This window comes from Cherax quadricarinatus, chromosome 19, assembly GCF_038502225.1.
Source record: "Cherax quadricarinatus isolate ZL_2023a chromosome 19, ASM3850222v1, whole genome shotgun sequence".
Lineage (NCBI taxonomy): Eukaryota > Metazoa > Arthropoda > Malacostraca > Decapoda > Parastacidae > Cherax > Cherax quadricarinatus.
In genome coordinates this window covers 49,852,616-49,868,310 of record NC_091310.1, presented here as the reverse complement: position 1 = coordinate 49,868,310, position 15,695 = coordinate 49,852,616, and the positions used below count along the sequence as shown (strand labels likewise).

The 15,695-nt window shown below is 42.9% G+C and overlaps 1 protein-coding gene across 5 annotated transcripts in view; it reads left to right on the top strand.

The window, feature by feature from the left end:
- Prat2 (Phosphoribosylamidotransferase 2) overlaps nucleotides 1–15,695 on the top strand; it is a 79,774-nt gene that overhangs the window by 12,655 nt on the left and 51,424 nt on the right. For all 5 annotated transcript variants that reach the window (XM_070086820.1, XM_053776278.2, XM_053776277.2 and 2 more), the window contains exon 2: nucleotides 10,862–10,983. In XM_070086820.1, the coding sequence (XP_069942921.1) occupies nucleotides 10,862–10,983 (122 nt within the window). The remainder of the gene's footprint in view (nucleotides 1–10,861; nucleotides 10,984–15,695) is intronic.

The following is a 15,695-nucleotide window of genomic DNA, read 5'->3' as shown; positions in this document are numbered from 1 at the left end:
ATCACACTGGCCAATTCCCACCAAGGCAGGGTGGCCCGAAAAAGAAAAACTTTCACCATCATTCATTGGCCTCACCATCATTCATTGGCCTCCCTTGTCCTTCTCTTCTCTAAGGTCGTCAGGTTAAGTTCCTTCAACTTCTAGTGCATTCCGGTTCTGGTACTAGCCTCATTGCAAAACTTTGGACCTTTTCCAACTTATTGACGCGCTTGACGTAGGTTACTTACCATTTGTCAAGGGTACTTGTCGATAGACGCTTGGCCTGTTGTGTTGGTTGCCATATAGTGTGTATACTCACCTATTTGTGGTTGCAGGGGTCGAGTCATAGCTCTTGGCCCCACCTCTTCACTGATCGCTACTAGGTCCTCTGCCTGCTCCTTGAGCTTTATCATACCTCGTCTTAAAACTATGTATGGTTCCTGCCTCTAAGGCACCTAAACTACTTGGAACAGTTGAAGGTCCTTGATCTGTATTCCCTCGAACTCAGGCGAGAGAGATACATGACAATATACACTTGGAAGGCCCTGGAGGGATTGGCACTAAACCTACACACGAAAACCACTCCCTATGGAAGCAAAAGACTTGGCAGGAGATGCAACATTACCCCGATGAAAAGCAGGGGCGCCACGAGTACACTGAGGGACAACACAGTAAGTGTCCGGGGCCCAAGACTGTTCATTTGCCTCCCAGCATACATAAGGGGAATTACCAATGGACTCCTGGCTGTCTTCAAGAAGGTACTGGACAGGCACCTAAAGTCAGTACCTGACCAACCGGTTCGTACCTCAGTTTACGTGCGGCCAGCAGAAACAGTCTGGTTGATCAGACCCTGATCCACCATGAGGCCTGGTCTCAGACTGGGCCGCGGGGGTGTTGACTCCCGAAACCCTCTCCAGGTAAACTACGTCACTTGCCAAACTATTCCACTTCCTGACGACTCTGACTAAAGAAATACTTCCTAAAATCCCTTTGAGTCATCTGAGTCTTCAACTTCCACTTATGACCCCTTGTGTCTGTGTCCCATCTCAGGAACATACTGTCTCTGTCCACCTTGTCAATTCCTTATAGTATTTTGTATGTCGTTATCATGTCTCCCCCAACCTTCCTGTTCAATAGTGTCGTCAGGCCGAGTTCCCTTAACCTTTCTTTCTGGGTTGTGATTGTGTGTGTGTGTGTGTACTCACCTATTTGTACTCACCTATTTGTGGTTGCAGGGGTCGAGTCACAGCTCCTGGCCCCGCCTCTTCGCTGATTGCTACTAGGTCCTCTCTCTCCCTGCCCCATGAGCTCTATCATACCTCGCCTTAAAACTATGTATGGTTCCCGCCTCCACTACGTCACTTTCTAGGCTATACCACGGCCTGACTACTCTATGACTGAAGAAATACTTCCTAACATCCCTTTGATTCATCTGAGTCTTCAACTTCCAATTGTGACCTCTTGTGTCTGTGTCCCTTCTCTGGAACATCCCGTCTTTGTCCACCTTGTCTATTCCGCGCAGTATTTTATATGTCGTTATCATGTCTCCCCTGACCCTCCTGTCCTCCAGTGTCGTCAGGCCGATTTCCCTCAACCTTTCTTCGTAGGACAATCCCCGTAGCTCTGGGACTAGTCTTGTTGCAAACCTTTGCACTTTCTCTAATTTCTTGACGTGCTTGACTAAGTGTGGATTCCAAACTGGTGCTGCATACTCCAGTATGGGCCTGACGTAAATGGTATACAGAGTCTTAAACGAATCCTTACTGAGGTATCGGAACGCTATCCGTAGGTTTGCCAGGCGCCCGTATGCTGCAGCAGTTATCTGATTGATGTGCGCCTCAGGAGATATGCTCGGTGTTATACTCACCCCCAGATCTTTTTCCTTGAGTGAGGTTTGCAGTCTTTGGCCATCTAAACTATATTGTGTCTGCGGTCTTCTTTGCCCTTCCCCAATTTTCATGACTTTGCATTTGGCAGGGTTAAATTCAAGGAGCCAGTTGCTGGACCAGGCTTGTAGCCTGTCCAGGTCTCTTTGTAGTCCTGCCTGATCCTCATCCGATTTGATTCTTCTCATTAACTTTGCATCATCTGCAAACAAGAACACTTCTGAGTCTATCCCTTCCGTTATGTCGTGTGTGTGTGTGTGTGTGTGTGTGTGTGTGTGTGTGTGTGTGTGTGTGTGTGTGTGTGTGTACTCACCTAATTGTGGTTGCAGGGGTCGATACTCAGCTCCTGGCCCCGACTCAGCTCCTGGCCCGTGTGTGTGTGTGTGTGTGTGTGTGTGTGTGTGTGTGTGTGTGTGTGTGTGTGTGTGTGTGTGTGTGTGTGTGTGTGTGTGTGTGTGTGTGCGCGCGTGCGTGCGTGTCTGTCTGTCTAATATTAATAATACATGTATTTATTTCTACCAGTACATATACAAGGTATACAGATTTAGCTGACGTCAGTGACATACTGCTATATAGAAACTCCCTTGTTATGCAGACCATTTCTGGCAAATCAGGTTAGTTTTGTTCCCAGGATGCGACCCACATCAGTCGACTAACACCTAGGTACGTATTTTACTGATAGGTGAACAGGGACAGCAGCGTCATAAGGAAACACGTCCTAATGTTTTCACCCGTATCGGGGATCGAACCCCTGGACCTCAATGTGTGAGCGCTCTCAAATTCAAATTCAAATTCAAAGTTTATTCTCTATAAGGATTACAATGCTGAGTTTACAGAAATTTGGTTATTGTTTGGTTTACATGTAGTAAAATAGTGATTACAGAGTGTACCACTAGAACGCTTAGCATGGCTAGGCATTTCGGGCATACTTAGTTTTATTCTTAATTGTAAAATATTACAAATTATGAGGTAAGTTGGTATTATGGCTAAGTGACTAAATACTAGTTCATGAGTTTATCAATGTGAATGCTTTTGTTTTGGCACAGTATATAGTTTCAGTATTGGAGTATCACAGGATTCATTATTTTAAGACTGAGATTAATATTTCTGTTTATGGTCAAATGAGTGAGCGAGTGTAAGTGTGAACCACCAGGTGGTATTCGTGTAGTTAGTTGACGGGGTGTATCAGGGAGATAAGATGTTTTCTAATGGTAGTTTTGAAGGTGATGAATGTGTCTGCAGTTCTAGAGTTCTCAGGTAGGGTATTCCAGATTTTAGGGCCTTTGACATACATTGAATTTTTGTAAAGGTTTAGTCGGACACGGGGAATGTCGTAGAGATGTTTGTGTCTGGTGTTATGCCTGTGGGTTCTGTCACAACTATCAAGAAAGCGTTTTAGGTCAAGGTTGATATTAGAGTTTAAGGCCCTGTAGATATAGATTGCACAGTAGTAAGTGTGGATGTACTGAACTGGGAGTAAGTTTAGATCTTTGAAGAGTGGGGGTGTGTGCTGCCAGGGATGGGATTTAGTGATTATTCTTACTGCAGCTTTTTGTTGGGTTATTATTGGCTTTAGGTGTGTTGCTGCAGTTGATCCCCAAGCACAAATAGCATAGGTGAGGTATGGATAAATAAGTGAGTGGTATAGTGTGAGAAGGGCATTTTGCGGCACGTAGTATCGTATCTTGGAGAGGATCCCAACCGTTTTGGATACTTTTTTGGCTATATGCTGGATATGGGTGCTGAAATTCAGGTTGTTGTCAAGGTATAAGCCTAGGAATTTTCCCCCATTATTTCAAGACACATATGCAACAGTTAGACAACTTTATTCCGAAACGTTTCGCCTACACAGTAGGCTTCTTCAGTCGAATACAGAAAGTAGGCAGGAACAGTAGAGATGTGAAGACGATGTAATCAGTCCATCACCCTAAAAGTCGTAGAATTTGAGGTTGTCAGTCCCTCGGCCTGGAGAAGTTCAGTTCCATAGTCAGGAACTATCTGAAGATCAAGCGACAGTGCAGAGACTTAAATACTGTCGGAAGGAGAGGTGCAGGGTAGTAGTAGTAGTAGTAGTAGTAGTAGTAGTGAGAGGCCACTGAGAGGTCATGTCCCTCTCAGATCCAACACTTCTCACTTGAAAAGCTTGTCCAAGGTGTTTTCTGTACCAAGATGCCACGTGTTGCAGTGTCTGACAAGATGAACATCAAAATGGTATACAATACCGACAGGTTGTTAGGTAAGACACATATGCAACAGTTAGACAACTTTATTCCGAAACGTTTCGCCTACACAGTAGGCTTCTTCAGTCGAATACAGAAAGTAGGCAGGAACAGTAGAGATGTGAAGACGATGTAATCAGTCCATCACCCTTAAAGTCGTAGAATTTGAGGTTGTCAGTCCCTCGGCCTGGAGAAGTTCAGTTCCATAGTCAGGAACTATCTGAAGATCAAGCGACAGTGCGGAGACTTAAATACTGTCGGAAGGAGAGGTGCAGGGTAGTAGTAGTAGTAGTAGTAGTAGTAGTAGTGAGAGGCCACTGAGAGGTCATGTCCCTCTCAGATCCAACACTTCTCACTTGAAAAGCTTGTCCAAGGTGTTTTCTGTACCAAGATGCCACGTGTTGCAGTGTCTGACAAGATGAACATCAAAATGGTATACAATACCGACAGGTTGTTAGGTAAGACACATATGCAACAGTTAGACAACTTTATTCCGAAACGTTTCGCCTACACAGTAGGCTTCTTCAGTCGAATACAGAAAGTAGGCAGGAACAGTAGAGATGTGAAGACGATGTAATCAGTCCATCACCCTTAAAGTCGTAGAATTTGAGGTTGTCAGTCCCTCGGCCTGGAGAAGTTCAGTTCCATAGTCAGGAACTATCTGAAGATCAAGCGACAGTGCGGAGACTTAAATACTGTCGGAAGGAGAGGTGCAGAGTAGTAGTAGTAGTAGTAGTAGTAGTGAGAGGCCACTGAGAGGTCATGTCCCTCTCAGATCCAACACTTCTCACTTGAAAAGCTTGTCCAAGGTGTTTTCTGTACCAAGATGCCACGTGTTGCAGTGTCTGACAAGATGAACATCAAAATGGTATACAATACCGACAGGTTGTTAGGTAAGACACATATGCAACAGTTAGACAACTTTATTCCGAAACGTTTCGCCTACACAGTAGGCTTCTTCAGTCGAATACAGAAAGTAGGCAGGAACAGTAGAGATGTGAAGACGATGTAATCAGTCCATCACCCTTAAAGTCGTAGAATTTGAGGTTGTCAGTCCCTCGGCCTGGAGAAGTTCAGTTCCATAGTCAGGAACTATCTGAAGATCAAGCGACAGTGCGGAGACTTAAATACTGTCGGAAGGAGAGGTGCAGGGTAGTAGTAGTAGTAGTAGTAGTAGTAGTAGTGAGAGGCCACTGAGAGGTCATGTCCCTCTCAGATCCAACACTTCTCACTTGAAAAGCTTGTCCAAGGTGTTTTCTGTACCAAGATGCCACGTGTTGCAGTGTCTGACAAGATGAACATCAAAATGGTATACAATACCGACAGGTTGTTAGGTAAGACACATATGCAACAGTTAGACAACTTTATTCCGAAACGTTTCGCCTACACAGTAGGCTTCTTCAGTCGAATACAGAAAGTAGGCAGGAACAGTAGAGATGTGAAGACGATGTAATCAGTCCATCACCCTTAAAGTCGTAGAATTTGAGGTTGTCAGTCCCTCGGCCTGGAGAAGTTCAGTTCCATAGTCAGGAACTATCTGAAGATCAAGCGACAGTGCGGAGACTTAAATACTGTCGGAAGGAGAGGTGCAGGGTAGTAGTAGTAGTAGTAGTAGTAGTAGTAGTAGTGAGAGGCCACTGAGAGGTCATGTCCCTCTCAGATCCAACACTTCTCACTTGAAAAGCTTGTCCAAGGTGTTTTCTGTACCAAGATGCCACGTGTTGCAGTGTCTGACAAGATGAACATCAAAATGGTATACAATACCGACAGGTTGTTAGGTAAGACACATATGCAACAGTTAGACAACTTTATTCCGAAACGTTTCGCCTACACAGTAGGCTTCTTCAGTCGAATACAGAAAGTAGGCAGGAACAGTAGAGATGTGAAGACGATGTAATCAGTCCATCACCCTTAAAGTCGTAGGGTGATGGACTGATTACATCGTCTTCACATCTCTACTGTTCCTGCCTACTTTCTGTATTCGACTGAAGAAGCCTACTGTGTAGGCGAAACGTTTCGGAATAAAGTTGTCTAACTGTTGCATATGTGTCTTACCTAACAACCTGTCGGTATTGTATACCATTTTGATGTTCATCTTGTCAGACACTGCAACACGTGGCATCTTGGTACAGAAAACACCTTGGACAAGCTTTTCAAGTGAGAAGTGTTGGATCTGAGAGGGACATGACCTCTCAGTGGCCTCTCACTACTACTACTACTACTACTACTACCCTGCACCTCTCCTTCCGACAGTATTTAAGTCTCCGCACTGTCGCTTGATCTTCAGATAGTTCCTGACTATGGAACTGAACTTCTCCAGGCCGAGGGACTGACAACCTCAAATTCTACGACTTTAAGGGTGATGGACTGATTACATCGTCTTCACATCTCTACTGTTCCTGCCTACTTTCTGTATTCGACTGAAGAAGCCTACTGTGTAGGCGAAACGTTTCGGAATAAAGTTGTCTAACTGTTGCATATGTGTCTTACCTAACAACCTGTCGGTATTGTATACCATTTTGATGTTCATCTTGTCAGACACTGCAACACGTGGCATCTTGGTACAGAAAACACCTTGGACAAGCTTTTCAAGTGAGAAGTGTTGGATCTGAGAGGGACATGACCTCTCAGTGGCCTCTCACTACTACTACTACTACTACTACTACTACTACCCTGCACCTCTCCTTCCGACAGTATTTAAGTCTCCGCACTGTCGCTTGATCTTCAGATAGTTCCTGACTATGGAACTGAACTTCTCCAGGCCGAGGGACTGACAACCTCAAATTCTACGACTTTAAGGGTGATGGACTGATTACATCGTCTTCACATCTCTACTGTTCCTGCCTACTTTCTGTATTCGACTGAAGAAGCCTACTGTGTAGGCGAAACGTTTCGGAATAAAGTTGTCTAACTGTTGCATATGTGTCTTACCTAACAACCTGTCGGTATTGTATACCATTTTGATGTTCATCTTGTCAGACACTGCAACACGTGGCATCTTGGTACAGAAAACACCTTGGACAAGCTTTTCAAGTGAGAAGTGTTGGATCTGAGAGGGACATGACCTCTCAGTGGCCTCTCACTACTACTACTACTACTACTACTACTACTACCCTGCACCTCTCCTTCCGACAGTATTTAAGTCTCCGCACTGTCGCTTGATCTTCAGATAGTTCCTGACTATGGAACTGAACTTCTCCAGGCCGAGGGACTGACAACCTCAAATTCTACGACTTTAAGGGTGATGGACTGATTACATCGTCTTCACATCTCTACTGTTCCTGCCTACTTTCTGTATTCGACTGAAGAAGCCTACTGTGTAGGCGAAACGTTTCGGAATAAAGTTGTCTAACTGTTGCATATGTGTCTTACCTAACAACGGAACTCCAGTATCAAGTGGCCGTGTTGCTGATGCTGTGTCTTTAATGGTGACGTACTGATACCTATTAGTAATGTAAGATTTAAGAACATAAGAACATAAGAACGAAGGAACACTGCAGAAGGCCTACTGGCCCATGCGAGGCAGGTCCAAGTCTCCTACCGGCTTAAGCCAATGCACCCAACCTAGTCAGGTCAGGTCACATTGACTTAAGGGAGGAACACGGCAACCGACCTGGTAGCACAAGCTATCAGGTCTAACTCACACCCACCCACATCTACTCATGTATTTATCCAACCTATTTTTAAAGCTACACAACGTTCTGGCCTCTATAACGGTACTTGGGAGTTTGTTCCACTCTTCCACAACTCTATTACCAAACCAGTACTTTCCTATATCCTTCCTGAATCTGAATTTTTCCAACTTAAAAACCATTGCTGCGAGTCCTGTCTAGGCTAGATATTTTCAGCACACTATTTACATCCCCTTTATTTATTCCTGTCTTCCATTTATACACCTCAATCATATCCCCCCCTAATTCTACGTCTTTCTAGAGAGTGCAGTTTCAGGGCCCTTAGTCTATCCTCATAGGGAAGGTTTCTGATACATGGGATCAACTTTGTCATCCTCCTTTGTACATTTTCCAGAGAATTTATATCCATTCTGTAATACGGTGACCAAAACTGTGCAGCATAATCTAAATGAGGCCTAACCAAGGATGTATAGAGTTGAAGAACAACCTGAGGACTCCTATTATTTATGCTTCTTGATATGAAGCCAAGGATTCTATTAGCTTTATTGCGAACACTTATGCACTGTTGTCTTGGTTTCAGATTACTGCTAACCAGAACTCCTAAATCTTTTTCGCAATCCGTAATATTAAGATCTACATTATTTAGTTTATATGTGGCTTGGTTATTGTCCTGTCCAACATTTAGAACTTTGCATTTGTCTATATTAAACTGCATCTGCCACTTCTCCGACCACTGCATCAGTCTTTTCAAATCTTCCTGGAGTGCTCGAATGTCCTCGTCAGAATGAATTCGACGGCCTATTTTGGTGTCATCGGCAAACTTGCCGATGTCGCTCTTTATGCCCTCATCTATGTCGTTTATGTAGATTGTGAACAGCAGGGGGCCCAACACTGACCCCTGTGGAACACCGCTCGTGACACTTCCCCACTCTGATTTCTCCCCATTTATGCAAACTCTCTGCTGCCTATTTGTCAACCATGCCTCTATCCAGGAAAAAATTTCTCCTCCTATTCCATGTGCTTTTATTTTCCTCAATAGTCTCTGATGTGGGACCCTGTCAAAAGCCTTACTGAAGTCCATATACACAATATCATATTCATTACCATGATCTACCTCCTCAAATACCTTAGTGAAAAAAGTTAATAAATTCGTAAGGCAGGAACGCCCCTTTGTAAAACCATGCTGAGATTCGTTTATTAATTTATGCTTTTCAAGGTGGCTACGAACTGCCTCGGCAATTATTGATTCCATAAATTTTCCCACTATGGAGGTTAGGCTTATTGGTCTATAGTTCGAAGCTAAGGACCTGTCACCTGTTTTGAAAATAGGTATCACATTTGCCATTTTCCACTTATCTGGCACCATGCCAGTTTGTAGTGATATGTTGAAAAGATTAGCCAAAGGTGTGCTAAGCTCCTCTTTACATTCCTTTAGAACCCTTGCATACAGTTCATCAGGGCCTGGGGATTTGTTAGGTTTTAATTTATCTATTTGCCTAAGGGACCATGTCACTTGTGACCCTAATAGTGCACAGTTTATTATCGTCCTGTTCTACATAATTTATCATTACTGGAATATCGCTGGTATCCTCCTGTGTAAAAACTGAGAGGAAGTATGTGTTAAAAATTCTACACATTTCCTTATCACTGTCAGTGAGCTGACCCGAGGAACTTTTGAGTGGGGCCTATCTTGTCCCTGATCTTACTTCTGTATACCTGAAAGAATCCTTTTGGGTTAGTCTTCGATTCTCTTGCAACTTTAACCTCATAATCTCTTTTTGCTTTTCTAATTCCCTTTTTTATTTCTCTCTTTAACTGAATATATCGATTTCTCAATTGCCCCTCTCCTCTTTTGATTTGCCTATATATGCCTCTCTTTTGACCAATCAGATATTTTAATCTATTGTTCATCCATTTAGGATCATTTTTGTTTGCTCTGATTTCCCTATTTGGAACATAATTTGACTGAGCAGCTAGAACTATGCCCTGGAAAGCATCGTATCGGCAACCATCACCACCTACCTGACCCTTTGTCAGGTCATTCCAGTTCAGCCCACCTAAGTAATTTTTCAGTCCTATGAAATCAGCCAAGCGAAAGTCAGGGACGGAGACTTGATTGCCATTATTAGGGGAATTCCATGATATATTAAAACTGAGTGATTTGTGATCACTTTCCCCAAGCTCATCATTAACCTCAAGATTATTAATTAGTGTTTCCCTCCTGGCAAGAACCAAGTCAAGGAGGTTATTTCCCCTAGTTGGCTCCGCCACAAACTGTTTTAAAAAACAATCCTGGATCGTATCAAGAAAGTCACCTGACTCTAAATTTCCTGTCAAATTGCTCCAAATTGTTTTGAGCCGTTATAAATGAATACAGTCTCTTGTACACGAGTTTCTCAAAGATTTTGGATAGCAATGGTAAGTTAGATATTGGCCTATAGTTGTTTAAGTCTGTAGGGTCACCACCTTTATGTATTGGTGTAACCCTTGCCATCTTGAGTAGTTTCGGGAAGGTGCTAGTCTCTATTGACTTGTTAAAAAGTAATGAAATAGCATGCGAAAGGACATGGGCCGCTCGCTTGTACAGTAATGGTGGGACATGAGACAGATTCTCATTTTCTCTCTCTCTCTCTCTCTCTCTCTCTCTCTCTCTCTCTCTCTCTCTCTCTCTCTCTCTCTCTCTCTCTCTCTCTCTCTCTCTCTCTCTCTCTCTCTCTCTCTCTCTCTCTCTCTCTCTCTCTCTCTCTCTCTCTCTCTCTCTCTCTCTCTCTCTCTCTCTCTCTGAAAAAAAAAATCCTGACTCTATTGCAAATTACTCTTAAATTACTAGTGGCTGTGTAAACGTCACCATTGTTTAAATTCAATAAGTTTTGTAAATTCATTGCAACTGTAACTTGCTTAGCATGCATAAATGTTGTATGTAAAGTAAAAGGACACGAAGTGCAACTAATGTGACATTTTTATTGTGGCAACGTTTCGCTCTCCAGGAGCTTTGTCAAGCCGTTACACAACCATGCAAAAATGTTGAAGCTCTTCTTAGACCCATTAACGTGTGTCGCTATAATTCTCTTGGCTCTTTATCCACAGGATGGGCATGGAGTGCATAGTGAAGATATAAAATATAAAGTGTTTGATGTTATTACAGAGGTCAGGAGAGCGCTGGTATTGTCACCAGCGAGGGTCGGGGAACAGCACAGTTACATTACCACAAGGGCGATGGCCTAGTCGCCACTGTCTTCACTGACGACAAACTTAACAAATTAAAAGGTGAGTTACTAAGTCACTCTCGGGGTTTATTAAGAGAGGCGTGTTTTTTTTTTAAGGTTCTGAGGTAGCTGTGGCGTAGTACTACGACTGCTTTCTAGGTGTTTTATATAGGGGTTTGGCAGGAAACAGGACAATGTTTCATGACGCGGGTCATGATGACTCACAGCTAGAGCTTTTGGCCATCTGACCGAGAACTTCAGCTGGCTTACCGGTCCACCTCTTTAAAAATCATGGATATAACCATTAGATATATAGTTAGGGGGCGGCTCCGAAGTTTTATACAGTGGGGCTTAGGGGTGGCAGTCTGATTGGAACATAAGGATGGGGGACATGGATTCACCTATATGTGGTTGCAGGGTTGATTCACAGCTCCTGGCCCTGTCTTTAAGCAACATTGTTCCTGCTTTATTATTATCATCATTTAATGTTTATTACTTTTGTGGGAGAGGGGGGGGGTGATGTAATTTTTCGGTCGACAGGCCTTCCTCCTCTCCCTTGTTTCTCCTTGTATATAGATGTTTGTAATTAAGAATCAGAATAGTCAGCGGTAACAAGCGGCATTCACCAGGAATTCAGTGATGGTCCTTTTTTTTTCTCACACTTTACATTAACGACGTAAATAAGAATATGCAGTAGCGGCATGAGTTGGCAAACGGCAATACAGGAGCCAGGACCATGCCTTGGGGCACAAGTTTTATTTTGCCAGGGCTGGATTTAGTTTTGTTTAACAAGTTATGAGGACACCAGGAAACTAATTTTAGAATGATTTGGGATGTATGACCCTTGTAGGTTTAGTGCTTCTTTTTTATTATAATAGGATGATTTGTGGTTTGGGGTTGAGTTCTAGGCATGTGATTGCGAGTTGTGGGGTGTGATTGAGTTCTGGAAGCGTCCTTGGCCCTCTTCTCTTTCTCCTATACATAAATGACCTACCAAATGCTTCGCAATTACTCAAACCCACACTTTTTGCAGATGACACTACATACGTCTTCTCTCACCCGAGCCCAGTCACGCTAGCCAATACTGTAAACACCGAATTACAGAAAATATCTACCTGGATGAGGACTAACAAACTTACACTAAACATTGACAAAACCTACTTCATTCAGTTTGGTAGCAGAGCTACAGATGTACCTCTTAACATAACGATAAACGGATCACCTATCACAAAGCTAACAGAGGGAATATTCCTAGGAATCCACCTCGATAATAGACTCAAATTTCATACACATATACAACAAATTTCTAAGAAAATTTCCAAGACTGTAGGCATACTATCGAAGATACGGTACTATGTTCCACAGTCAGCCCTCCTGGCCCTTTATCACTCTCTTATTTACCCCTATCTCACCTATGGAATTTGTGCATGGGGCTCAACAACAATTAACCATCTCAGACCACTAATTACCCAACAAAAGGCTGCAGTTAGAATGATAACAAATTCTCACTACAGGCAGCACACTCCACCAATATTCAAAACACTCAACCTACTCACCATACAAAACATCCATACTTATTATTGCACTTATTACATACATAGAACACTTAACTCTGATATTAACCCTCCCCTCAAACATCTCCTTGCCAACCTCAACAGAACACATGACCATAACACTAAGGCACAGATCACTCTTTGATGTTCCTCGTGTCCATCTCACGCTATGCAAAAACTCAATGCACATAAAAGGCCCTAAAATCTGGAATTCATTACCTGTAAATGTAAAAGAAACACTACCTGTTTATAAATTCAAGTCTCTTCTCAAAGTTCACTTACTCAAAACCAAATAAATACTGAATAACTTAACCATATAAATTGTATATCCTAAATGTTACTCACAATTATATCACACAATTGTTAAACCTAGGACCCAATCTAACTTTGTTATTTTTTTAAATACACTACCTAACAGAATACTCCATTCTACTGAATGAACAGCAATGCATGCAACCATATGACCTGTCTTTGTAATAGTCATTTGTACTTTATAGTTATCTGTTTACAATAATGTCTTATCACTGATTTCATCATTGCTTAGTTAATCTTAAGTTAATTTTAAGCCAGCCCGTAATGCTATGCATATAAGTGGCTTTGGCATGCTGCTCTTACCTGTATTTTTTTTTGTACCTCTGTATGTATGCTAAAATTTTCTAAAAAATTGTTTTCTGGGGTCTGGATGAGTTGTGGTTGGTTTCTGTTGTGTGGTGCTGGGTTCTGAGGAGTGTGGTATAATAATAATAATATATTTACTACTATTACATATACATGGTATACAGGCCTAGCTGATGTCAATGACATACTACTATATAGAAAGCCCCTTGTTATGCTGAGCATTTCGGGCAAATTAGGTCAGTGTCCCAGGATGCTACCCACACCAGTCGACTAACACCCGGGTACCCATTTTACTGATGAGTGAACATAAACGACAGGTTATGTCGGAGGATCTCACCTTCAAGGACCATAACATTGTATCAATCGCATCTGCTAGAAAAATGACAGGATGGATAATGAGAACCTTCAAAACTAGGGAGGCCAAGCCCATGATGACACTCTTCAGGTCACTTGTTCTATCTAGGCTGGAATATTGCTGCACTCTAACAGCACCTTTCAAGGCAGGTGAAATTGCCGACCTAGAAAATGTACAGAGAACTTTCACGGCCCGCATAACGGAGATAAAACACCTCAATTACTGGGAGCGCTTGAGGTTTCTAAACCTGTATTCCCTGGAACGCAGGAGGGAGAGATACATGATTATATACACCTGGAAAATCCTAGAGGGACTAGTACCGAACTTGCACACGAAAATCACTCACTACGAAAGCAAAAGACTTGGCAGACGATGCACCATCCCCCCAATGAAAAGCAGGGGTGTCACTAGCACGTTAAGAGACCATACAATAAGTGTCAGGGGCCCGAGACTGTTCAACTGCCTCCCAGCATACATAAGGGGGATTACCAACAGACCCCTGGCAGTCTTCAAGCTGGCACTGGACAATCACCTAAAGTCAGTTCCTGATCAGCCGGGCTGTGGCTCGTACGTTGGTTTGCGTGCAGCCAGCAGCAACAGCCTGGTTGATCAGGGGCTGATCCACCAGGAGGCCTGGTCACAGACCGGGCCGCGGGGGCGTTGACCCCCGAAACTCTCTCCAGGTAAACTCCAGGTGTAAAGAAACACGCCCAATGTTTCTACCCTGGCTGGGAATCGAACCCAGACCCTCCCCGTGTGAAGCGAGCGCTAAAGGGCTAGCTTCACACGCTTCACGCTTAGGGTTGTTTGGTTTCTGAAGGCTGTGGCTGGAGTTTTGGTGGTATGAATGGATTCTGGAGTGTCTGGCTGGGTTCTTGGGTATGTGCTTGGATTCTGAGAGTAGTTGAGTTTGGGTTGGGGTACCTGAAGTTACCTCATTCTGGGGGTCATCATCCCTGCAGCCTGGTCCCAACCCAGGCCTCTTGATGGCCTGATCGACCAGGTTGTTTGTGTTAACAGAGTGCAGTCAGTCCATTGTAGATACCGCAGCCATGCTGATCAGGAATTAAAGGAACTTAAAAATTACCTTCTTGAAGGTTTGGATTGTGCTCCGGTTCCCTGAATTAAGCCTTAATACCTTCCGTCCCTTCCCCCAACACATGCGCTGTATAATCCCATGGGTTTAGCGCTCCCCATGATTATAATAACTGAAGATCGTTAGGTTTGTTGGAAAGACCCATTAGATATGAGGGGAGGGTGTTATAAAATGTTTATCTTGTTGACATAATTCTTATTGAGAGAAGTAAAAAAAAAAAGGAACAAGGAAACCCAGAAGAGAATATGAAATTAAGGGTGTGTGGGGAATCAAAGACCAATCCAAAGGGTTCCTTTCAGGTATATAGGAATAAGATAAGCTTGCTGTTAGTGATAAAGAAATGTGTACCATTTTTAACAGTTCCTCTGTTTTTACACAAAAATACAAATGAAATCCCAGTGATCAAGAATTATACAGGTCAGGATGATGATAAATTATGCAAGATTAAAATCACAAGTAATGTGGCCGTCGGATAACTTGATAAATTGAAACTAAACAGGTCATCTGGTCCAGGTGACCTGTTTTCAAAGGTGAAGGAATGTATAAAGGACTTAACAAACTGTTAGTTAGTATCTTCACATTATTACAAGCAGGTATTGTACCAAATAAGTGGAAGTTGGGAGATAGATCCTTAGCCTCAAATTATAGATCAGTGAGCCCACCTACCACAATTGTGGGGAAATTGATGAAATTGTCGATGGGGTGAGAACTCTGGGCAGCTTTAAATATAGCTTGGATGGGCATATGAATGGGTGTGAGTTAGACCTGCCTAGTATGGGTCATTAGGCCTACTTCAGTGTTCCTTTATATGTTCTTACTGCACTCCTGCATTTATTGAACAATCTGATATTGTCTGGTAAGGATGATGTAGTGCTATGACTCGTGTCTTTATCAAACACAAGAAGGAAAAAAAGAATGGGAGAGTTTACTGTGCCATGAGGAACAGAACCTGACCCCAATGAATTGGATTTGCCCTCCTCTTCCTTGGATTAAATCTGAATCCCTCCAATTTCCCAGGCCCTATATGATCCCTACGAGCAAAACACTTCTCCTAATTATTATACTACTACTAATAATTCACTATGGAAGCCTCTGATTTTACTTTGATTCTTACTGTGCATAATTTGTTGGAAACAAGATCCCTATGGGTT